At 41.0% G+C, this 24,468-nt stretch overlaps 1 protein-coding gene across 1 annotated transcript; it reads right to left on the bottom strand.

Annotated features, from left to right (window-relative positions):
- Positions 1 to 338: 338 nt before the first annotated feature.
- On the bottom strand, positions 339 to 23,260 carry LOC139920557 (opsin-3). The gene is made up of 3 exons (XM_071910584.2): positions 22,891 to 23,260; positions 5,523 to 5,848; positions 339 to 626 (listed from the first exon to the last, which is right to left on the bottom strand). Exons 1-3 carry the CDS (start codon positions 23,258 to 23,260, stop codon positions 339 to 341), a joined length of 984 nt encoding a protein of 327 aa, XP_071766685.1.
- Positions 23,261 to 24,468: the final 1,208 nt, after the last annotated feature.

The following is a 24,468-nucleotide window of genomic DNA, read 5'->3' as shown; positions in this document are numbered from 1 at the left end:
TCTCTCAAAGTAGCAGCAGCTAGAAAGTCTTGTTTTCACTCTTACTGTCTTACTCTTGTGTCCTAACTCAATAAATAATTATGACTTTATCACTTTGGGTTGAAGCTACAACTGTAAGGCTTATTTTCCCCAGAATCTGGACTTGTTTGTGTTCATCTGGTTTAAAATCAAAGTGTCTCCAGATGACAGACGATGATCCACTTTTAGGAACTACAACATTTTCAGGATTTTCCTCTCTAACGTCGGGCCGATCCCTTCTTTTTCACTTTACTGGTTTTTACTGCGTTTTTCAAAAGATGCCCTATGTAAGGTTTCTCTGCTGCTTCTCCATGTGAACATTAGTTCTGGTCACATGATGCACATTGGGCATTCAAAGGTTGTGATTGGCTCACCTGTTTGTTCATGAGGATGTAGATGACGGGGTTGAAGACGGTGCTGCTCTTGGCCAGGATGGACGGCACCACGCTGGCCACCGGGGTGATGAGCCCCGGCCGGCCGAAGGTAGCCATCATGGCCACCACGCCGTACGGCATCCAGCAGAGCAGGTAGCACACCACCGTGGCGATGACCATGAACAGGATGTGGAACTCCCTGCGCCGCGCCGCCGTCCTGCGAATCCGCCCGACCTGCAGGGGGAACGCGAGAGAGAGAGGTGAGCTTGTGGGATGGAAACGTAATGATCAGTGTGTTTGTATGGTGCTTTTCTTAAAGGGGAATATCCAGAAGGAATTGGATATCAGCAGATCTTGTTTCTTCCTTCGTGAGTGTCCGGCAAAGCCCCCCAACCTTCTTGTCCCCTTGACCTACGCTGGCCTGTAATTGAGTCACATTTTCCCAATAGAGAGCAGTAAGCTTATTATTAGAGCAGAGATCAAACAGAAATGTCTAGTGAAGAGTTAATATATCACCATGCTGATTACTGGAATAACAAAAACTGCTTTGGCATTTTCTTTTTTGGCTTGAAAACTAGGCTTTTTTAGCCTTTGTAACTGAAATGTCTCGTGTCATTGGTCGCTCACAGTCCGTTGAACAGTGGAAAATGCCAGTAGGTGAGTGTCTTGAAACTTTCCAAAATCTAAAAAAAAAACTCCAATTGGTTTATCTTCCAAAACAGAGAACAGACTGGAAGGTGAGTTTTGAAAGACAGAAATCAGCTGCCCAAGTAATCACTGAGTCACTGGTACTGATCAAGAACCCAGCAGATAGTATATTATGGACAATTTGTGCTACGGGGGAGTAAAAATCCTACTGATTTCCTGTGTAACAAGTCACAAATGTATAATACAAAAAACAAAGCAGAGTAACAAAAAAATCTGCTATAATAAATTGAATAATTGCTCTTGTACCATTGAAAAAGCTGAGAAACCATATTGAACTCCAAGCTGAGCCAAACTCCTGAGACAATGAAAGCAATAGGTTTGATACCTATTGTAACAGGTATTACTGCAATATTTGACCATTTTTTATTGCATGATAATCAGTTGAACCAGAGGAATGTATGGAGCCACCTGTCGAAGTGTGTGTGCTACAAATGAAGCAGGAAAACCATGTGACTGCTCCGCTCCGCTGCTTCCTCCAGCTAATCCTTTGAGAAGCGAATGAAGTACGAGGAAATGGGAGTCGTGTTGTTGAGGCGGGTTTTTCTTCCCCAGACTGCCCTCGCTGCTCTAATCCCCCCTTCCTCCTGGAGGATTTAGCAGACATGATTGAGCAGGTTGAAGGTATGGTTCTGGTACGCTGCCTTCTCCTGCCCTGTTATGTAATGACTGGATGGAGGAGAAAATGAATGCGGGGGGGGGTGGGGGAGGCTTTCTCAAGGTATTCACAAAGGGACAAGCTTGTGTCTGGCAGTACAGTACCTACGGCTTTAGGCTCTCAAGCTCTGAAATTTTGGATGGTAATCCGAAGGGAGAGGAGGGGAGGTCACATGTCCAGATAATTAAAAGACAAATTTCCGTGGTGGGAATTTGGGATAAAGCCAAAAGTAAAAAAAAATCACATCACCTGCTACTCTTAATTTCCTCCTCTGTTTATGCCTGATGCCTTGGTTGCTTGTAGTTTGCTTGTAATCTAAACTGTAATGTACAATGAAAATTAAATCAATTCAAAAATAATTATAATGTTATTCTAATGAGAGAAAATGTATGAGCTTGAACAATACTCCTGACTATTTCCTGGACTGGGCTTCATTCTAAAGTAACTCTGCAAGAAAAACTATTAGTTCTTTGGCTCCGCCCACTGAGGTTTAACTCAACCAATGAGATTATTTCTGCCTCTGAGAAATGTTTCTAGGGCTAAAATTCCAATCTGCAAACACAGACTGATTTTGTGGACTCGCTAAGTTTATTTCAGGATTAGTTCACACTGGTGTTTTCAGATCCGAAGAAACGGTTCACCTTTTTCTGACTAAATCTTTCGGTTTATTTTTGCCACTTCATTTTTACATCGCTGTGACATCACAGGTTAGGGGAGCAGGCTAATATTGATCTTATTGAACGGGCAAGTTGACCAGGAATACGTTCTTATTTGCACCAACATCTTGGGGAAAGTAGTTTAAGAGGGCAGGACATTTACACATATTTACACTCTCAGGTCCTCTGTGGGCTGGTGCCTTGCTTAAAGGCATCTCAACAGAAACTGGATGTCCAATCACCTTCCCCTCCACCCTGATTTCTCCAGCTGATGTGTAGAAACCTGCTTCACCAACCTTCAGGCTGCTGTTGTAGTCACTTTTACTCATGCAGTAACTTTCCAGCTCTAGTGTGAGATTCCTGAACCATGTTTTAAAGATTTCACAGAGACAAACTTCTGAAACATCTGTCAATACACAGCGCTAACGAGATGTTTACTTCAAGGATTTTGGGGTTTTAATTGCGAAGAGTTAAAGGGCAAAATGTTGCTGAATCAATCACTTGAGTCCCATCTGTCCGTTACTGTGACAGACTGCTTCTCTTGTGAAAAAGTTCAGCGTAAGTCAACAAAACTTACACATAAAAGTTGGATTTCACCTGATATAATGAACTGGCCACCTGTCGCTTCAGCAAAGTGAGAAGGAGTGAATTTCAAATTGCTGAAATAATACTGAAATGTTTTACTCTAGTACAACTTTATACTATTCAATTACATTTGAACCAAGTCCAAGTGAGTGTACTTAAAATTACTTCAAATTGTCTCCCCAAAAATAAGATTTTGGTGTGCTTGCAAATAGTTGAATGGGTTGGTATCAGCGTAAGGTTTGGTAATGCCTCCTTTTTAACCCAGCAAAGCTGTGGCATCAGCTATAAATAATCAAAAATGCCTGGACAAAGATAAGTAAAAGTAAGAGTACATACTTAAAAAACCACTCAAGTAGAAGTACAGACTGGAAAACACTCAGAAAAGTAGTAGTGGCTCTAAAAATCAATGTTATCTTGATTTATTTTAGTCCTGGCACTTCTATATAAATGCTATCTTTGTCTGTTTCAAAAGCCTCTACAGAGAGGTGAGAGAGAGAGGGAGGGTGAGAAGTTTTATTTATAGTGAAAACAGAGTTGAAGAGGTCAGTTAAACTGGGTTTCTTACATAAAATACTAACGTTTGTTTATTCTAACAGCCACGTCAGTGAGGTGTGGAAGAGATGAAGAAAGAGTGAAGTTTTACTAACTGTAGAAATCTCTCTCTGGTTTAAATGCTATGTTTTGTCTATTCTGGTGTAAGTCCATAGTATTATGTAAATTTACGTTTTTCATATATTCATGTAGGTTGACCAGCAGACCTCTTTAACGACGAGGTGTTGTCAGTGATCTTCCAACATGGCGTCAGGTTTGGTTTATATGGTATTTGGAACGATTCTGCAAATTGCATTTTCTGATTTGCAACCTGCCTGAACAGTCCTGAGGTGGCAGACCCCACCCAACTGGCACTCCATGTGGGTTAGAACAAGCACTCAGAATTATCTGCCAATAGGGAGCCGGAAAAGGAAGTGTAGGCTGAAGCCTTCCCGCTGTTGACTAGCAGCTAAGTGGTTAACGCGATTTTCATGGGCTGCAACTAAACAAAGAAACGAATGGAGTTAAGATTCACCTCTCGACTCTCTATACAGCGTACGCTTTTAGACGATCTGCACATTTCTGTTATTTTAGGGCGTAGAAACTTACAGAAAAGACTTTGTAACGATGGAGAACTAAGAATAACTAAGTGTTAAGGACCTTTTAATATCTGGTTGGAGATGGTTCTTCTATGGCATCACTCCGAAGAACCATTTTTCAGTTCCAGTTCACACCTTTATTTTTCTGTGCATGTACATGTGCTGCTGAAAGTAGAGTAGAGCAACCAGATGTCACTTTCAGGCCCAATCACACAAAAATACCTGCCACCTCTGTAGCGTGTTTTTCCCTAATCAATCCCTTCCGTATCTGCAGGTGAAACTCTGACCTGAAGGCGAACACTCAGGGTCTGATGCTGGTCACACTGTCACTTCTACTACTAATATTATTTCTACCTCAAACACACACACTGTTTTTACTCGTTCTGTGTTTTTAGAAAAACACTTGAGCTTTTACCAAAGCACATTTTGTGGTTGACTTTGGTCACAAGGACAAAAAAATCTCTCTCTCTCTCTCTCTCTCTCTCTCTCTCTCTCTCTCTCTCTCTCTCTCTCTCCTGATAAAGCGGGAAAACAGAAACGATTTGCTGATTAATTGAATTGTCAATTCACAGAAAATTAACCAATTATAATTTTGATAAACGAGTAATCGTTTAAGTCATTTATCAAATAAAAACACTAAACATTTTCTGGTTACAGCTTAAAAAAATGCTAAGATTTGCTTCTTTTTTCCGTTTCATATCATTAATACATCAATACTTTGGGGGTTTTTTTTGGCTGCTGGTCAGAATAGAAGGAAGAAATTTGAAGAGTCACTTTGGGCTCTGGTGACTTGTGATGGGTGTTTTATACACTAAATCGATCAATTGAAAAAATAATCAATAGACTAATAAAAATAATTGTTAGTTGCAGCCCTAATCAATGCTGGCTTCCTGCTCTAATTAGCTAGCTTTGTCGTTTCTGTTGTGAAAATGTGACTTTATTGTTTGAGTCAATTACAGGCTGCCGTAACTCACGGGTTACTAGACTTGTCGATGTTTATGTTTATGTGGATTTATTTTTATGTCTGTTTTATGTTGTAACAACAACATAAAAAAAAGAAACAAAACAAGAAAATCCATCCAAAATAGGCAAAAAAAGAAACAAAAGTAGCCAATATTACATCCAAAAGGAGTAGGAAGAAGTAAAAACTTATTTTATTCTCCCCTCTTTTTAATTTTTTTTTTTTTGTAGTTCTTCTTAAACTGATTTATATATTTGTACTTTGTTTGATTTCTACATCTAAACAATTCCACATATTCCACATGAGTTGAACTGCAACTCAATGTTGTTGCAATTCCTGCTGGTCGCCCATAGAGGGCGACAGAAGTCATAAGTTACTTAACGCCCCTTTAAAGCATTTAAGCACTTAAATATCTGTCTGGTGTGTGTGTCCCACCTGCTTGACGGCGTACAGCAGCCGGGCGTAGCAGTAAACCATCACCAGCACCGGGATCCCCAGGCAGAAGATGAACAGGCAGATGATGTAGGAGTGCGAGCGCGACGTCCGCTCCGTCCACGTCACCGAGCAGCTGGTCCCCGCCCCCTCCAGCCCGTAGCTGCTCCAGCCCAGAAGGGGGGGCACGGTCCAGAAGAGCGAGTAGAGCCAGGCCCCGCCCACGGCCAGCAGGGGCTTGCGGTAGTCCGGCGCCCTCTTGTTGTACACCATCAGGGTGCTGTAGCGGTCGTACGACAGAATGGCCAGCGAGACCAGAGACACGATTCCTGAGGAGACAACGGCATCGTTAAAACAGGTAAGACTCGATCACATCTTCATAGAAACAGGGGTGGAAAGCAGTGATTCTCAACCTTTTTCATATCAAGGACCCTAGTTTAGTCCATATTAGAGCCACAGACCCCCATTGATGACCCAAATCTGAGAATATTTTTATTGTCAGATATGATTTTGTCCAGAAGTCCATGACTGTCTGTATTGTAGGTAGAGAGATAACAGAGAAACTATATCAATAGTCAGTCTTCTACATTCTCTAATTGTGTTAACTTCTTATAAATGAAATAATGCTGAAGTTTAACAATTCATCAATTTGCTGGAGCCCCCCTGGAACCCCCCTCAAGGACCCCTGGTGGTCCCCGGACCCCACGTTGAGAACCACTGGTGTCCTGCTCAAGTAGAAGTACTGTTACTTTGATATTTTACTTCAGTAGAAGTAGTCAGTTTTTAGAGAAGAGAACGTTGTTAGCTGTGATCTTTTCCTCTGATCTTTAGTGGTTCATAGTGATGTGTTGCAACTCAAACATGCACCGTCCCAAACTGGAAATCTCTACGAACCAGTAATCCCTTAAAATAACCTTACATTTTCGTTAGTTTACATGAATTCACCCCTTAATTCATGCAAAATCCCCTTAGAAATTAATTAAGGGGGTTATTAATGGAGTAGACCCCATGGAAACCTTCTTAACCTTCTTAAACACCCCTTTAATCTTGACTCCTTACTTTCTAATTGAATGAAAAATTCAGGGAGACAGGAACTTTCCATTAATAACTCTGTAAACCTGCACAAAAGGCATAAAAAAATCTCTGTGAAGTTTCTGTGAACCCATGAATAAATCCCTTTATAAAACCCATGATACGAACCTTACTTTTTTAAAAGCTGTTATTTTTAATGGATAATTAATGTTTATGTAATGGAGAAATTAAGGATATTTCAGGGATAAAATTAAGGGGTGTGGCTTCGTAGTGAAATGTGGAAAATGACTGTTAAAGATTGTAAATTTAAAGCAGTGAAATATTGTCTTCAGACTTAGGAACATATGTTTAATGCAACTTCTGTCTCAGGCATCATGTTCATGTTTTTCAGTAAAACTACCCAAGGCGTCCAGCTGATCCATCGCTGATATATTAAATGCTGTTTCATCAGTGAGCGGCTTTGATTAAATCAGACATGTATCCCGTCAGCGAGGCAGGCGGGGCGGCGCCGGAGAGAGAAAGGACTCCTGGGAAAAACTCTGAGCACCTCGGCTGAAAGTAATTGGCAATCGCTCGCTGGCGATTACTGCAGATCTGATTGAAAGACTTATAACACATTCTTGGCCCGGGAGCGATTACCATTAAACTCCTAACTCCTAACCGCCGTGTTTTATCATGGAGGGATGGAGTACAGTCTGCTGTTTAAATGTAGAGTGATGTATAGCGGATTGGAGTTTTACAGCCAATTCAGACCAACAGCGACGCAGCGGATTGGCTGCTGAGGTTCGGCCCTTACAGAAAAACCACATGAAGTTCACATGTGGAAAAAAACCCCATGTGAAGACACATCACATCACATCACATCACATCTGTAAATCCCTGACCAGACGCATTTTCTTTGTACAACGTAAAATATTTGCTTAAACTTGCAAAATCAGGTGACGGGTAATTCTGCTCTCTGATTGGCTGCCGCTCTGAACACTCTGAGGAAGTCGACTAGCAGCTGTTTCACATAGGAAATAAATTGAATTTCTTCCTTTTGCAGCTGTTAATCGCTGCAGGTTTGAATTGGGTGTTACAGCTGCTCTCTATAGACTTATATGCATATTCTGCTGTCTATATGTACAGTATTATGTCTTGTCCAGTGTCTATCAGTCGATCACATGCCTTGAACTGTATGTGAGGTCTTATTTTCCCTGAACTGTGTCAGTACAGTCTGTAGGCCTACTGTCAGTTGTCAACGCGTCCCTGACACTTCTGTCTTGACTCCTCGCTGCAGTCGAACTCGTCTCTGAAAGCCTCCCGTGGAGCTGAGTGTGTGGCGTTCACAGAAACATGTGACTCATCTCGCTTTAATCTCGGTGGGAACGAGGCAGGGGGGATTTGTAAATGAAGAGATGTAGAGCGCAGCAAGAGGGGAAATTCTTTGTACTCGCATTCAACCCGACTCAAACCTCAAATGTGTTAGGTCTAGTGTGTTTGAGAGTGTGTTTGTAATGGTTTAGTGTCATTTTAGTCTATTTGCAGAGAAATACACAAGATTAAAAGACTAAATAATCAACTAATCATAAGTCTAAATGAGAAGCAATGTGCAGAAGTGCTAAGAAATCTGAGAGGAAATGTGCTTTTTGTGTTTTTCCTCTGGAAAAACACAAGGAAAAATCTACAGGGAGATGAAACAAGAATGAAAAAATAAATTATATGTATGCACTCTAACTTTCACTGTTTGTTTTGCATTACTTTACACCATACAAGGTAGCATCAAAACTGACTTAACATTATTTTCATTTACATCTTTTTACCAACATGTCTCATTAAATAGTGAACATCAATATGTTGAAAAATGCTTTGGGTGCTGATTGAGAGTCCATTGCCCCGTTAGGACTGGATCGGTTGTATTGATTATATTGTTGAGCTGCACTGTCAAGCAAGACGTAAAGCTCTATAATGAGGAAATGGACTACATTTTGGCCAGAATCGATCAATGTGATGGAAAACAATGGGACAATAGGGTCAAAACATGTTATTCTAAAAATAGGATTCAGAGTTAGGACGCTTCTGTAACAGCTAAATTCTTATCTTAAGATAGGATTTTTTCCTAAATGCAGTTAGGAATCGTGGTTCTGTAATACCAAATATCCTTAAATTTCATCCTAAACTGAAAAATCCATTTTCCGCAGTTTCTCCCTCAACGCAGGATGTCATTATGCAGATGTTCGGGCTCCTCCTAATGGAATATTGACTGTTTTTTGCTAAATGCTGTGACACAACCATGTAAATAATTCCCATCTCCGTTGTGTCTGTATGGATTTGTTTTCATCAGCGGGTGTGTGTGTGCGTGTTTCGACTCGGGGGAAAGGAGGCGAGGCGGAGCGGGGGATCAGGATGCTGCTGAGTGACCTGTCATCCTGAGTGTGCAGGTAGGAAACACAGCATCCTGCACCATATGGTCCACTCCCACCTCCTATTTGTCAACCTAAATGACAGGCTATCTATATGCATGCATACATTTGCCATGCTGTCTTGGCAAATTGTGATTTATGCAACATGTGAATTACTGTCTAGGTGTCAAAAAGTGCTGAAAGTAACTCCTTGACTGTCCTTAAAACTTTGTATTTTTCAAAAAGTCAATTTTTATATGGATTCAGAAGAAGATAGTTATGTTAAAGTGCTGTGTGACTCTGGTAGCATCTTGGGTTGTGTCTCTTCCTCCATGATAAAACCCCCAAATCAGTGATTCTGTGATCTGTTGCTCCGGTAGAGGAGACTGGAGAATTGTGTTTTTTTTCTCTCTCCATTCACTGCCATTATATGGAGGAACAGTCTGAAAATCACTTCTAGCACATAAAGGAACGCCGACAAAGCAGATTCTGACAATATATAAAAAACTAGTCATGCTGCTGAATTGTTTTGAAGTGAATCTCTTTCTTTATGTGTATTAAACCTTTCAGTCTGAACAAGTGGAACACCGAAATCTGATCGGAGGAAACTTATGCCGATGGAACGAAGAAAATAATACGTTCACCAATAATTGTAAATAGGCAAAAAAGGTGGGAAACTACTACCAAAGTTCATCATCACTTTAACATTGATAACCCAGCATGTTTGAAACGTTATCACAGCTTTTGAATGGTTTCTAACAGCTGTTGGATCATGAAACTTTCCTTCTAAATCTTCAGTTCATGGGAAAATATGAGAATCACCAAAATGAGAGTTACTGTTGTCATTTTTTCCAATGACAGCAGTGATATTCAGAATAAAAACGCAAATTTAGTCCCATCAACACCTTACAGAGTCTCACACTAGACAGTGGAACATACAGCACATTTCCGTCTATTTATATATTTAATGTGTGTGTTGAAGCAGCCCACATGCGGCACCGTGTGTCGGCCCAGTCTGCCATGAGGAAGTGATGCTGAGGAGAAAGTGATGCATGTAATTATGAGCATGGGAAGCTCCGTGTTCAAGTGCAAAGTACACATGAAACGTTCACATGAAACTATTCTTCTCAGAGTCTCTTTTTGCCAAAAAACAAACAAACCTGTAACTCCACTTTTGATTTTAACTTAAATTGAAGGATTACATGGTCGTCTATAAATTGAGAAAAATCCTCAAAAAATCTCCATCTTAACAAGTCATTTAGTCGATTATTGAGTCCTAAAATCATATTCTTAAAATAAGTGAAAAAATCTGCCAGTGAGGTTTAATAATTTCACTTGTTTCCAATGCAAATCAACTTGTTTGAAGAATTTAGTAGAATCAAGAGTCATTTTCTTGACAGCAGTGCAGTGATCTGCCTTATTCTGACTGGTTTCAACAGACTGACACTCATTTCTAGAAAACTCCTGAAACAAGTGAAGCTGCATTGGAAACAAGTGGAGTTATCTCTCCTCACTGCAGAATGTTTCTCTTGGTTTAAGAACAATAAGATCTGAAGGCTGAATATGAGACTGAATGACTTATTGAGATGGACTTGTTTAAATGGATTGCAGTGTACCATCCTTGTGTTGATAAATTCCTTTCAAAACCCTGAGTTTTTCACCTGACAGCGAACATAGAGTGCAATCGGATGCTGTGGTTGTCATGGTGTGAATGTTATGTTTTCCCCTTTCAAATAAGCCAGGAAAGTGAAGTGCAAGAAGTGTTTTTATGAAAAGAAAATAATCCGTATGTATGCTTCGGCTTTACTGTAATGCAAGTCTAACAAGATAAGAGTACAGCGCTGCAGCTGACGTACGCATGCAAGTTTCAATCAAAAATGTCTGCCTTTCAGTCACAACCAGAGAGGGAAAATAAATTCAGCATCACTCAAATTCACAGCGGCACGAGAAAACAGAAAATACAAGTGAGATTAGAGAGTTGGAATTGGCTGAACGTGGCGGAAAAAAGCTCAAAAGTTTGTATCTTCAAAAACTCTGTCTTCAGATTCTCTAGACTGACAACTCTCGCGTGTTTGAAATGTTATCAAACGCACCCAGAGAGGGAAAGCACGTCTTGTTTTCGGGAATTGAGTGTGTGAACAGGCAACACACGGGCATTAGAGCGTGCCGTTCCACATAGGACTTCTTGAATTTCCTCACTTCCATGTCTTTGACTCGGTAAAGCAGGCGGCATCGGATCCGACAGGAGCGCAGATGTCTATAGGGGGGGAGGAGGAGGAGGAGGAGGAGGAGAAGGAGGAGGAGGGAGGGGGAGGAGGGGGAGGGAGGGGCTGTGGAAAAGGATGGAGAGTCATCGGCCCCGAGGGAGTAAACCTGTCGCAGCAGATGAGCGGCCGCTTGATCCATCAACTGCATTTAACCCTGTGTTTTTATCTACCGGCTTTCTCAAGGAAGAGAAGAAGGAGAAGAGAGGGAGAGAGAGATTCATCACACGTCAAGCCGCCGCCAGCCGTACATCATATTACCGTCCGCGGGGTTTGATTTAGCGCCCAGGTTCTGCTCAAGCCCCTGTCTAGTCGAAGTATTATTTACGGGCGGCGGCGGGAGCGTAAAGGTCAGCGAAGCCGACCGGGAGAGCGCCGGTTTGAGCGGCAGAGAGGCTCCGGAAGCGGAAGAGAAAAGTGAAGGAGAAACGCCGCGGTTGAACTGGGCGGCTCCCAGGTGTGAATGTGTGTACCTGTGTGAATCTGAAGTGAGGCGCTGCGTGGGAAAGAGAGTGAGTGTGTTCAGTGAGGTTTCCTTCTGCAGCACTGCACTTCACCCCTGTGATGTCTTCATATTCTGTATGCTCCCCTTGTCCTCGGGTCAAAAGTTACCCACTCTCACTGTCCCTCCTAGTAACCTATAAAGCCTCTTCATTTAATTTTTAACCCAAAATCTATTTTGCATGAAGAAACAACCTGTCACATATCAACAGCTTGGGGAATAACTGTGTTTTCCTACCTCACAGTCCAGGTGTTCTGTATTTATTCAGTGTACATACAGTGCTGTACGGTTTTACTGTAAAATATACATCATAAGTACTGAACCACCCCTGACTCTATTTCTTGCGAGAAAACCATTTTTCTCGCGAGAAAAAGAGTGCTTCATATGTAGTTACTACAAATCATTTATACATTTTTTATAAAATTTTATTTAGTCTGTAATTGATTTAATAACTGTCGGGTCAAAAATGACCCGAAGACAATCTTTGTCCCTGATAGTGTACAGCTTATATAAAAAAATTGAATCTAAATTCTAATTGTAAGATCACTCCAGGAGAAGTCATCGAATTTCATGCAGAAAAAAATAAATTTAGGAGGTTTTCACTGCTGTTAAACTCAGAAACGGGTCACTTTTGACCCGAGGACAACACGAGGGTTAAAAACAGCATGAATTCGACATATTTCCAGTTGAAACAGAGTGCTGAGGAAAGCCTGGACCGTAGCAATCATGGAAAGTGTTTCAGAAGAACTAAATGCCAGCCTGCACTCCTCCTCCAACACCTCCATCACCCCGCTGCTGGAGCAGAAAGCAGACGAAACCCTCTGAGAGCTGGAAGTGGAAGAAGAGGACGATTTTGTCTTTGTTGTCGCCTTGAAAGATGTAAAATTGTAGGTTTTATATGATGGGAGGAATTGTTTTGTAAATCTGCAGCAACCACAAAAAATATGCAGTTTTCCAGGAAGGAAAAGTAGTGGGGTTTTGATATAAAAACGTGAAAATTGTGTTCATTTTTAGGCGTGTATTGTTAAATATGTGTACGTTAAGACAGCAATAAACTTGTTAGCAGCTTGTTAGCATGTAGCATTTCTCACCTTGTTAGCAACAGCAAATGTAAAAGCTTTCATGAACTGGATAGAGGTCGGATCACTGTTGTGTTAAATCAATCAGCAACAGAGAGTAGCAGAATGGATATTTACTTCTGTGAAAAGTGAGTTTTGTTTAACGTAATAATCTTCTACAGTCACATTGTGTGTGTGTGAAATGTAATAATTGTTCTCTACCTGCTCAGCTGTTCGTTGTGTTTTTGGAGATGTAGTCATTAGGATTTGCTGTGGAGCCCCAGGTGGGATAACAGTTCATTTATTAAAAGCTCTGCTGCTCAACAGGAACACAAACTCTCTGGTAATGGGACAATTTGGAAAAATGAGGCTTGTTGAATACGGAATATGTGCCAATGCTAACTGAAGAGTCCTGCTGTGATAAGTGGCTCGCATTTGCAACTGAAATCTGTACTGACATTTAGTGGGTGTCATGGTGGCCGTTCTCCAGACTTGTGGTTGGAAAAATATTATCTCTACACTGGAGACGAGAAGAGCTTTGTGGAGGGGAATTTGGGTAGGAGGCTCTCAGTCATACATTATAATAATACACTTTATTTGTATAGCAGTTATCTAAAAGCTAGACTTTAAAAGGAGCTTGACAACTGTGTTACAGGAATATTATTTATAGTCATTATTTCACTCTGACCCTTCACCTTCTTACTATTGATCGATTGATTGCATTGGTTGGTGCGGTAGGAGTTAAATCCTATTTTACTGTTGCACTTGTCATCTAAGTCATTGTGGATGTGCCAGTGCCAGCTAAATTGATACAATGTAAAAAAGGAGACCTGAAAATGTACAGATATCGAGTGCCGATATTTACAGAGTAGTTACAAAAATCAATAGTGAATTGCAGTGAAGGAGCGATTAGAGGGCTGTTAATGTGGGACTCAGCTGCTGTTGTCTCTTTAAGCCTTTTAGCATTTCTCAGTTCTTCAGTCTTCTGCCGATTCTGCTGTTTTGAATTTTAGCAATGAAACATGTCAGCTTTCAAAATGTCCCTCTAGAAATTTCCCTAAATCGACTTTATGTGCGAACCAGCGTTGTTAGATTTACCAAATCATACAAGGAAACAGTAGCCATAAATATATTCATCCTCTTCGATTAACGGCTTCTCTTAGATCATCAAAATCCATTGACTTTTTTAGTGGTTAACAGATAATAAAATGATGATAATAAACATTTTTACTGCTGCTTTTCAATTCGAGTATTTAGTCATAGCAACGCCCCCCTTCTCAAATATTTAGTTCCCTCCACAAGATAGTTGTATTTTAACTGGTGTATTTGAAAATGCAGCTGTTAGTCTCAAGTGTTAAAAGATGTTTATCGTGTATTAATGATGTAGAAATAAAGGGTTTGGATGGGAATCTACTAGCAGGGGATGCATTTTTAATCCCACTGTGTTTCCCACCTCTCCCTGTGGAGCTTTCATTCATTATCTCACACATATGCTCAACATTTCTGCGTGCTAAATGTCTATTTATATCATACAGGTTTTACTTAACATCATCAAAATTTGAATTTGCATGGCCAGTAAGTGTCTACTTTTGCCTGGTAAAAATGCAAATCGCAATAAAGTTTTGGACATTTTTTCATGTCTGACAAAAAAAAAAGATTACCAATCCCATTGTTCAACAGCATCATATTTCTATTTATTTATGTATTTATCAAGTTTTTATACACTGTGCAGAATTCTGTTTATTTCTGAGACACAAATCTTTCCAGCGATGTCATTGGCTGCTAGAATGTAAACAACAATTTAAAAATGTCATTACAAAGTGACAATAATATAATTTGGATGGAGAGCGTGTGAAACTGTGATGGTCAAGCGTCTCAGTTGTGATTACTACAGCAGAATAAAAAGGAGATAATGTCGCCATTTATTTTTCTGCCCCAAGATACGTATTGTCACATTTTTGCGTCGCGATATATTGAATTTCGATATATCGTCCCATCCCTACGTTTTTAGGAATTTAACTAGCTGATGTTCTCAATCCAGAATGATCTACAATAAAGTCAAGACTATAAGTTTCAATTTCTCAAAATTACAAGGCAGCAGGATTGAGGCTCTGACAATATTCCTGTAGCTTTAGAAAGCTTTCAGGTGATGTGACACACCCTCTGGCGGCCATATTGGATGAACTAGATACAGGCTGATTTCTTGTATTGTGCCGGTGCAACAAAACATATTTTCTTGGGATAGGGCTGCTTGACTGCAACATTGTTTCTCTTAAAACAGCTCTCTTTATTGTTACAAACTGACACGTTTTGACTTGTTGTCTTTGTCCAAGTACCAAGATATAGGCTGAATCACTATTGTGTTAAATCAGTCTGAGATAAAGGGGAAGAAAACTGACATTTGTTTATACTCTAAGGAGTTAAGCTTAAAATTTTAAGCACAATCCATTTTTTTGCACAGAATAATACGTGTGCTGTCAGTCATTTGGTGATATTAATGCAGAGATTACTGGCAATACTAATAAGAAGAAGACAGTCTGTAATTTTGTCAACAACAGACTTAAATTTAGACCTTTAAAAAAGTGCCACAAGTTGTTTTAATTTTCCAATATCACTAGTTTTGTCTGAGCAGGTCACATTTTTCGAATGACGAATGCCTCATTTTGTACTGAAAACATACATTTCTGTATGTTTACTGTGCTTGCCGATTAAAGTAATTCAGATAAAATAAGTTGTCATGTGTGCTTAGCCAAACCGTCGGGTTTCACAGTGTTTCCACCTGTTTTCTCCCACTGTGATCAGTGGAGCCGAACCTCCCGCTCGCTCTCTCAAAGTCAGGCTGACTTTGCCTGGCAGCCATCAAAGATCCCCCCCGAACAAAATGATCAATTATCAAAGAGAAACGGCTACATTATTCAACACCAGCGCGATTATGCAGAGTTCCTTGGCTTTGATCGACGCACCGTTCATCATCTGTTTTGACTGGCGAGCACGGCGCGGGAAATTGGGGTCTCAGAGAGCAGATGCTGGGATATTACTTCACTTCCACTCCGGGGTTTGAGTCCAGTTCTGTGAGAGGTGAGGAGGGAGACAATCCGCCTTTGATGGGGAACATGAGAGGGAGGAACACGGGACGGAGAGGCGGGTAGAGACTCTCTCCTGCAGCGGGAGGGTCGCAGGTTCAATCCCAGCCCATCAGAAGCCGCGTGTTTTTCAAACTTTCCTCGTCCTTGTAAGTCGCTCTGAATAAAAGCATCGGCTAAATGTTTTAAATCTACCGCACTGCAGAGATATCCATCTTAATTTGCATGGGACTAGTATTACATCGAGACCTCGTGTAATTAATGAATTACTCCCCCCAAGCTCTGCCTTTCATGAGATACATTTGCATAGGATAATGAAATTCGCTGAAATCCCCACAGTAACCTGGATACTGTATAACTGTATAAGGTTACGATTTTTAAATGAGTCGCTTGCAAAACTTTAAAGTTTGTGCCGAAAACGCATTGAAAACCTTCATCTACAGGTTCCACCGCTGCCTCTATTTTTCATGACAGGATGAAGGTAAAAAATTGTGCGTCTAGATGAAGAAGAAAAATAAATTCTGCACCAAAAAGCGTTTGACTTGCATGGGATTTATTGTGGGATGGGATTATTATCAGAGGATCTTTGTCTTTACCAAACTTTTACTTAAATCTCCAGAAATTCAAACCCAACACAAGGAATGCCACGCCTCCCACTCCTTCTAGTGAGTGACAGGAGGAGTGATTGACAGGCCAGAGTCCCGCCTTCTGCCTCAGACTTCTTCCTCATTGGTCAAATGGGTTTCGACATATTTCACTTTGAAATGAGAACAGCAGAGGAACGGGGCTGCCGCTGTTTCTGAGATTCTGACAGATTATCCTGCTCGTCTTCGGCCTCCAAACGTGACGATTTATTTTCATTACTTCTAAATAAATGTTAATCCATAAAAGTTATCTACTGCAGCTTTAATTTTTACTTACAAGTTACAAACACGGCAGATTTGCATCGGGATTAAAATCACCAACAACGTCTGCAATTATTACATGTTGTACATTTTTGGTCCCAGCTCTTCTCACTGGAATCTCTTTTGTTGAAGCGTTTTCTTCCCACACTCTTAATAAATGTTGACCTTTCCTTCTTGTGAGGTTCATTAGTTAACACTGCAGTAAGTAAGTAAGTGCAACAAATTAATTGACATGCATATACAGTATGTGTGTTATTTAATGTGAGTGCATGTGACTGCAGGACGAGCACGTTTCCACCACACATTGTGTAATCCTGAAACAAGCTAACAGTCACATCGATTACCATACAGTATATCTGCAGAAAGTATATTTTTCAGGACTGAAGAAATAAATATGTATTTTTTACTTGACACCTGTGTATTTTTGAAATCATACAGTGAAGTTGTAACCTCACTCTCTCTCTTACCACAACAAACTGACCGTGTAAACTCTCCATTCAAGTAAGAAAAACACCACAATTGCAGTTGTGTGGTTTTTCCGCACTGTCAGCAGCTCTTTCCTGAAACAAGCCCACTGAGACAAAGTGCTCAACAGTTGAATTTGCTCTGTGAGGCCGCGGCTCTTATCTGGAAAGCCGTTTGATCTTATCAACTGCAAACAGCCTTCAGTCAGTTGGCAAAACAGTCCGACCAAACCTGAAGATACAGAATGGCCTGCTGCTGCTGTAGGGCCGGGGGGCGGAGCTACACACAGCTTACACCTCTGACTCTAACATTTAATTAGCATCAATTATAGCAGTAGTAGGACAAGCAGTAGTAATAGTAATCATAACAGTGGTTGTAGCAGTAGTAGAACTAGTAGCAATAGTAGTAGTAATAGTAGTAGTAGTAACAGTAACAGTGGTAGTAGCAGCAGTAGAACTAGTAGTAATAGTAGTAGTAGTAGGAGGAGTAGTAATAGTATTAATAGGAGTAGTAGTGGTAGTTGTCACAGTAGTAGTAGTAGTAGTAGTAGTGTTAATAGTAGTAGTAATAGCAGTACCAGTACTATTACAGGAAAATGTCATAAGCGATAAGTGCAACAGATGATACACATGAAATACACATAATTACAATGTACTGGGCCTGACTCAGTTACATATCTGATTTTCAACAAGTTGTTTGTTCTGCAGCTTCAGGGTGGTGTGTGTGTGTGTGTGTGTGTGTGTGTGTGTGTGTGTGGTGTTGGTCTGTACAGATACAGCGCTGATAGAGAGCGTGAAAATGTCCCGAAGAAGAAGACAGAAAACAGGAAATGTAGACAGGGAACATTTAATTATAATTCCTGTTCTGCTGATGATTAAACCCAGACAGTGAGTCCGGTTTATTTGCATAATCCTTCATCACTTCATCAACTGTAAATGTAAACTAGACATGAACACGGAAATTAAAACACCTCTAACCTTAGATCCTCAATGAGAACAAAAGGAAAAACCCCACAAAAACCTCATTAAGAAAATCAAATGTGAGACAGTCTGGAGTGCAATGGGTGCAGATAGAGTGGGAACCCAAAGATGAAATACTGCTAACGAGATAGAACATCAACAAAGTACCCAGAATAAGAACGCTCGGGTGAAGCATCCGGTCCGGTCGCCCTCGCCGCTGACCTCATCATCACAGGAGCGCCGGCCGCCGCGGCGCCCTGACCTCCCTTTGTGCGTCCTGCTGGCCTTTGGCACGTTAACTGGAGCGAGACGTGTCGGAGCTGCTAATTCCCCTCGCGGGTTTTTGTGGCGGTCTGCACACATGGCCGCTTCTGAAAGGCGACGAGCTCCAACCGCATACCGCTCCTTTTTCCAACTAAAACGCCATTGTGTTGCATTCATGGCTGCACCTGCAACTGAGTGACAGATTCCCATCGAGTGTCCGTGTTGAGACTGAACCTTCATCTTTGGTTTTTCATCTTCTTCATTAACGTGCGCTGTTTGGTAGATGCTTTTATCCAAAAATGCATGTAGTTATATGTATACATTGACTCAAATTTTTTTATTTTTGCTCTTTTTCTACTCTACTTGATGGAAGATTTCATGCATTTCTTACTGGGCTGCATTATTGAACTCTCCACTGTCGTAGACCTACTACTTTTTTCCATTTATAGCTACTTACTTGTATGTTTTTCTACTGTTTTTTCTACTCTGTGAATATTATTATTATTATATACATTAAATCTGGTGACTCGTTGAATATTGTAGGCATTCAATATTATCGAATATTGGCCCGAGCTTAATGTCTACGGTAAATATCGCAATATTTTCTGCGATATTCACTTTTCCATACAAATGACACCAAATGACCATTGTTTTCGCTTGAATAGTAAGATCAAATTTCTAGGCAGGAAATAATATAGTATATCGCAATATTTTGGCGGGACAGCATCGCAATGTTAAATTGTGGAATGGCCTTTCTAGACGCTCTTTCAATTTCTAGGCTCATGCTGATTGGCCTGTGATTTGGAACACCTGTTGTTTGTAGACTATATATGCCGCTGAGATGATGTGATGTTTAATCCCAAACAAGTGCAATATATGTTGATATAGGTGTGTGTTTTCTCTTCTCTTCTTCAGAGTTAGCGCTCTACCCATTGAGTTACACAGGGCCGTGACTTAGATGACAAAGTTAAAAGGAGAATCCCCCCTCGGATCGTCATACACTGTTAGATATCATCAATCTGTGATGTTCGGTTCATTCCACGAGTTATTTTGTGATGAAATATTGTAATTTACTTTTTGGGTGAACCTACTTTCCCTCGTCTACTTCTACTTTATTCCCTACATTTCCCAGAATAACCATCGAAAACCCCCAGAGAAGAGGCGGTGACTTTTAGCTTTTCGATCAAAAGGTATAAAGAAACCATCTCTTCCCTGTCAGTATTTTGTGTGTGAATAGCATATGCCATATAATCTGTGTTTCTAAGTGCCTTTCAGTGGCCTGAGTGCTTACATTTTTAGTACAGGTGGTCCCATTATAAATCAAACCGCTAACCCTGCTAATGTTAGTGCCATGCTCTACTCACTGAGCCACACCGGCCCACAGAAAGTGGAGTAATATCTCTTGAAATAACTCATGGTGGGAAAATGAAACGGAATATGAAAATGTTGCATCAACTGCCACAAATCCTCCATCTAAACTGGGAATCTCAGGCATTTTATTCACCTAATTTGAGGGATGGAGAGGGGAAAAAGTGCAAGTTTTAAACCCTCTGGAAGTTCACAATGTTTTTCTGTTTTGTTCCTTTTCATTTCATCCTTTGTGTGTGGAGGAGAGTGGAGATGCAACGTTAAAGGTTTTGAAAGGAGCAACATGAAAGGTAGAGAGTCTGTCCCGTACCCAGAGGGTCGCAGGTTCAGTCCCAGTGTCCACATGTGTTGAAGAGTCTTTTAGCAAGGCACTGAACCTTCTACCTGCTGCAGGACCCGTTCAGGTTAAACCAAATTATCTGCAAATACTGTTGGACCCAGATCAGTGTGAATGTGCAGAGAATGAATCCATATATCAAGTAGATTCTGTCTTCACACCATCATTCTTCTCACTCTTCAACAAAACTATTTTGGGCAATCTCAGCTCCAGCAACAGGCAACAAAGTGAGAAAAGGGTTGAGACTGTATTCATATGTTTCCTGGCAAGTTGCTCTTATGTGATTAAAGCAACAAAGCTGGTTCTTCACTAAGAACCAGGTGAAACTGGGATGCATAGTTTTGTTCTAAGGTAACAATACACATACTACTGCTTCAGTTATACACTTTTAAGGATATATAAGGGTAGTTTTGTTTATTTGCACAATATAAAACCACAAAAAATGTAGCAATAAAATACGATAAAAACAAAAACATGGAAAAAAAACAGGAGAAAGGAAAGGAGGAAATAAACGGGAATAATTTGTGTTTTATAATCCTTAGTGTAAATTGCCTTAAATCACCTTACATCAAGAACAAGTCTTTAATTCATGCTCCATGAAGATGATCTGCAGCCCATTTGATTTCACACTCGGCCCTGTGACTCCCATTGGTTTGTCATTGTGAGGTTTTGCTGACACTCGTAAGGCTGTTCAATGAAAAACAGGCTGTACATCCCAGTTCAATATCATAGATTACCATCAGGTCAAAGGAGCCATCTGAATATCACATGCAAAATATGAATTACCCTTTGATGACTTGCATGTGAAGCAAAAAGAACATATTCCAGTGCTTTGCCTCTCTCTTCAGTGTATAATTTTAACTTTTACTTATCCAGGAAAGGTTTACTGAGCAGGTTGTTTGTCCAGGTGAGAACGATGACCTTTGAACTCTGGTGGCACCAAATAATGGCACCGAGAGTCTCAGTCCTCTAACAAGAGAACTGCGGTGCGGTTCGTTAATCCAACCGACTAGAAGGAAACCACCCCGAAACGCAAGGGATTATGGGTAGAAGGAGACGGGATGCAGTTCCTCATGCTTGGAAAGCCTAGCAGAACAAAATGAAGTCTGGACGGATGTTCATATTCAGCTGTTTCTTCATGTGTTCTTAACTGGTATGAACACCACAGAAGAAGAGACAGACAAGTCCATCAGGCTGAGATAAAGTTACAGGAACTGGAAGCACATTTGTTTTGAATTTCTAACCTGGCGAGGTTTCCAAAACTCTGTCCAATAAACTTGAGTCGTGAATTTTGTTTACAAGCCCTGGTTGGCTTGTAATTGGTCAGTAATTGAACTAAATACAAACATGGAACAAATTAAAGTTTCCACTGTGGTTTGGACCAAAGAAAATGAACTGTAGGTGTGATGAGCAGTGATAAACAAGGGAACATTTTGGGCCTCAGCATTGCCAGTGTAATCATACAGAAGCAACTTATTTCCTTATTGAATACATTTTTGACCCCGTGTCTCACTTTGTTGCCTGTTGCTGGAGGCGTTGCCCATCTTCATTGCCTCAAAAATTGCCTTGTGACATCATCATCCTAAAGGCTTCACGCTCTAAGACAATGTTGACACTAATAAGTGCAGTAGAGCAGTAAGGGAAGAGTATGTGGAAAATAGTCAATTATTATGGCTACATGGTATATGGACAAAATATCAGATTTGGATAGTTTTGACACTTATTGCATTCGCGATATAACTTTAAATATCTACGTCTATCCGCAAACAATAAAGTCACATTTTCACAATAGTGAGGGTGGGGGGGGGGGGGGGGGGCACATTCAGACTCAGCAGTGGTGGATTGTGGGAATGTCTCCCACTGGACCAACCTCCTCATACTGTTTAGTATTTATAGACTTGAGGCTCTTGAGACTCAGAAAATGCCCTGAAAAAGCTCTATAGTGCCTTTGCTGCAGTCCTTACAGGCCACTCAGCTGTCACTGGGCATTACAGTGTTAATTACCATATTCATTAGTTTTGATTTGATTGGTTAATTACCTATCAGGGAGTCTAATTGCCATTGACCTATGCCGCTAATATACCACCTTCCTCACATTTCCCATTTGATAAGAGCCTTACTATTGTTTGTATAGGCTATGGGGGTGAATGAAACACACACACACACACACACACACACACACACACACACACACACACACACACACACACACACCTTAGGACTTCATGGCACATCAGTTCTGATTAAGAGTGGTAATAAATGAGTTTGGGCAGCGGTTCCCAAAGTCTTTGAGGTTTTCCCAGGTTTCCCCCTCCATCAAAATTCCACTATTGTTTCATGTAGTTAGTGACAGAATGATAAAATAACAGAATGTGTGAGAAAGACTTTTCTGATCAGAGGTTTCACTCTCTCCACTACACTGCAAAAAAATATCCATCTTAACACGCCGTTTTATCTAGAATTGAGTCTTAAAATCTTATTTTTCTTCACACAAGTGGAAAAATCGGCCACTGGGATGAGATACATTCCTGAAACAAGTGAACTGCACTGAAAAGAAATGGGATTATTGGCAGATTTTTCACTTATTACGAGAAAAATATGATTTTTACACTGAATATGAGGCTGAATGACTCGCTAAGAGCGACATTTTTTGCAGAACGGGACCCTTGACCCGATTTTTACCCAATTTTGAGAGAATGGAGGTCATTTATATCCCAAAAAAGCTCGGACACCGCTGAGCTGGAGCGACTTACCGAAGCAGGAGTTGACGAAGCCGTACCACATGCAGCCGTGCCGCCCGTACAGCCAGCGCGCCCGCAGACTGGACGCGAAGCTCAGCGTGGTGCCGCAGACGCACACCAGCATGTCGCTCACGCTGATGTTGAGCAGCAGCATGTTGACGGGAGTCCGCAGCGTTTTGAACCTGCAGAACAGAATCAGCACCACGAGGTTGTTGAGGAAGCCGAAGACCATGATGGAGCCCAGGAAGACGGACACCACCCGGTGAAAGGTCCGCGGGAGCCGCTCCGCCGGGCCGTCGCTCCACCCCTGGTCCAGCGGGGTCAGCGGGTCGTCATCGCTGAAGTTGGCGGTCAGGTTGACGTCGGTCACTTCGGAGAACATGGTCGGCTGTGGGTTACACGCGTGGCATCGCCTCGGTTTGTTGGATTTCGGGCTTGCGCGTAAAGTGGAACAGCTCGGTTATCCAATTACGCACGGCGCGGTGAGAGCCTCGGTTCCCCTCGCAGAAAAAAAACACACAGTCTATAAATTCACATATTGATGCAATGTAGGTGAGTGAAACCAGTGCTTCTCAATATCCAGCGTCCTTCGGCAGCCTGCAGCTGAGCGGCAGAGCATTTCTGTTCCCGCGGCAGAAGAGTCCAACTTCATTTTCCCAAAACGCGGCGTCAACCCCGGTAGAAGAGTTAAACATGAAACATATCTGTAAATGGAACAGCATCCGATGAGGATGAGGCAGCCGGTGTAACTGAAGCCCCCACTTCACATCAGCTGTAACTCCTCGGTTTGATGCGCGCAAATAATCTGATTTAATTCGTGTTCAGTCTAAACTCCACTGTAATTGGCTGCTGACGCTTGTAAAGCCTCGTTTCCCACGTTCAGATGAACTGACGGCTCCTCTCCGGCAGCTCGCTCATTAAATAGGCTGTTGTTGCGCGCACTGCAAAAAATGACAAGCAAGGAACATGATTTTATCCTCTGTCCAGACTTGGCAAACTCACAGCAGGATGTATCGTCAGTCAAATACAGGCTGACTGTGCACCGGGAGATAATTTTGCTGAGAAATTTCACTTGATAGACACTAACGAGTCTGTGTGACTTCCTTCAAGGATCATTAGGATCAAGTTACATCATCATGAAGTCTGATTTATTGAAACCAGTGAAATTATCTGATCATTTTAGCTTAAGTTTAAAGATAAATAAAATAACCTCATTAATTACATAAAGTATAAAAATAGTCTAAAAGTGTAAAAATAGCCTAAGTAGCCTATAAAATAAAATAAAATAAAAAAAATAGTAAAGATAAATAAAGATTAAAATAAAGAACCAAATTAAAATGATAAACGTAAAATAAGGTGTGACAGTGTCGAGAAATCGAGTATAATAAAGTCTAAAATCAAAATGGAGATAAAATAAAGGTTAAATCGTCTCGCCAAGTTTGTCATTTTTTGCAGTGAGGCTGCAGTCTGCAGTGATGCAGCATCATTCACTTCTGTCTTCTCTCTGAGGATTTATGAAGAATATGACACCCATCATGACACCCATCAGGACCTGACAGACTGTGTTTCTCTAGAGAACAAATGTCCCTC

The sequence above is a fragment of the Centroberyx gerrardi genome, chromosome 21, assembly GCF_048128805.1.
Source record: "Centroberyx gerrardi isolate f3 chromosome 21, fCenGer3.hap1.cur.20231027, whole genome shotgun sequence".
Taxonomy (NCBI): Eukaryota; Metazoa; Chordata; class Actinopteri; order Beryciformes; family Berycidae; genus Centroberyx; species Centroberyx gerrardi.
This window is presented reverse-complemented; position numbering and strand designations above follow the sequence as displayed.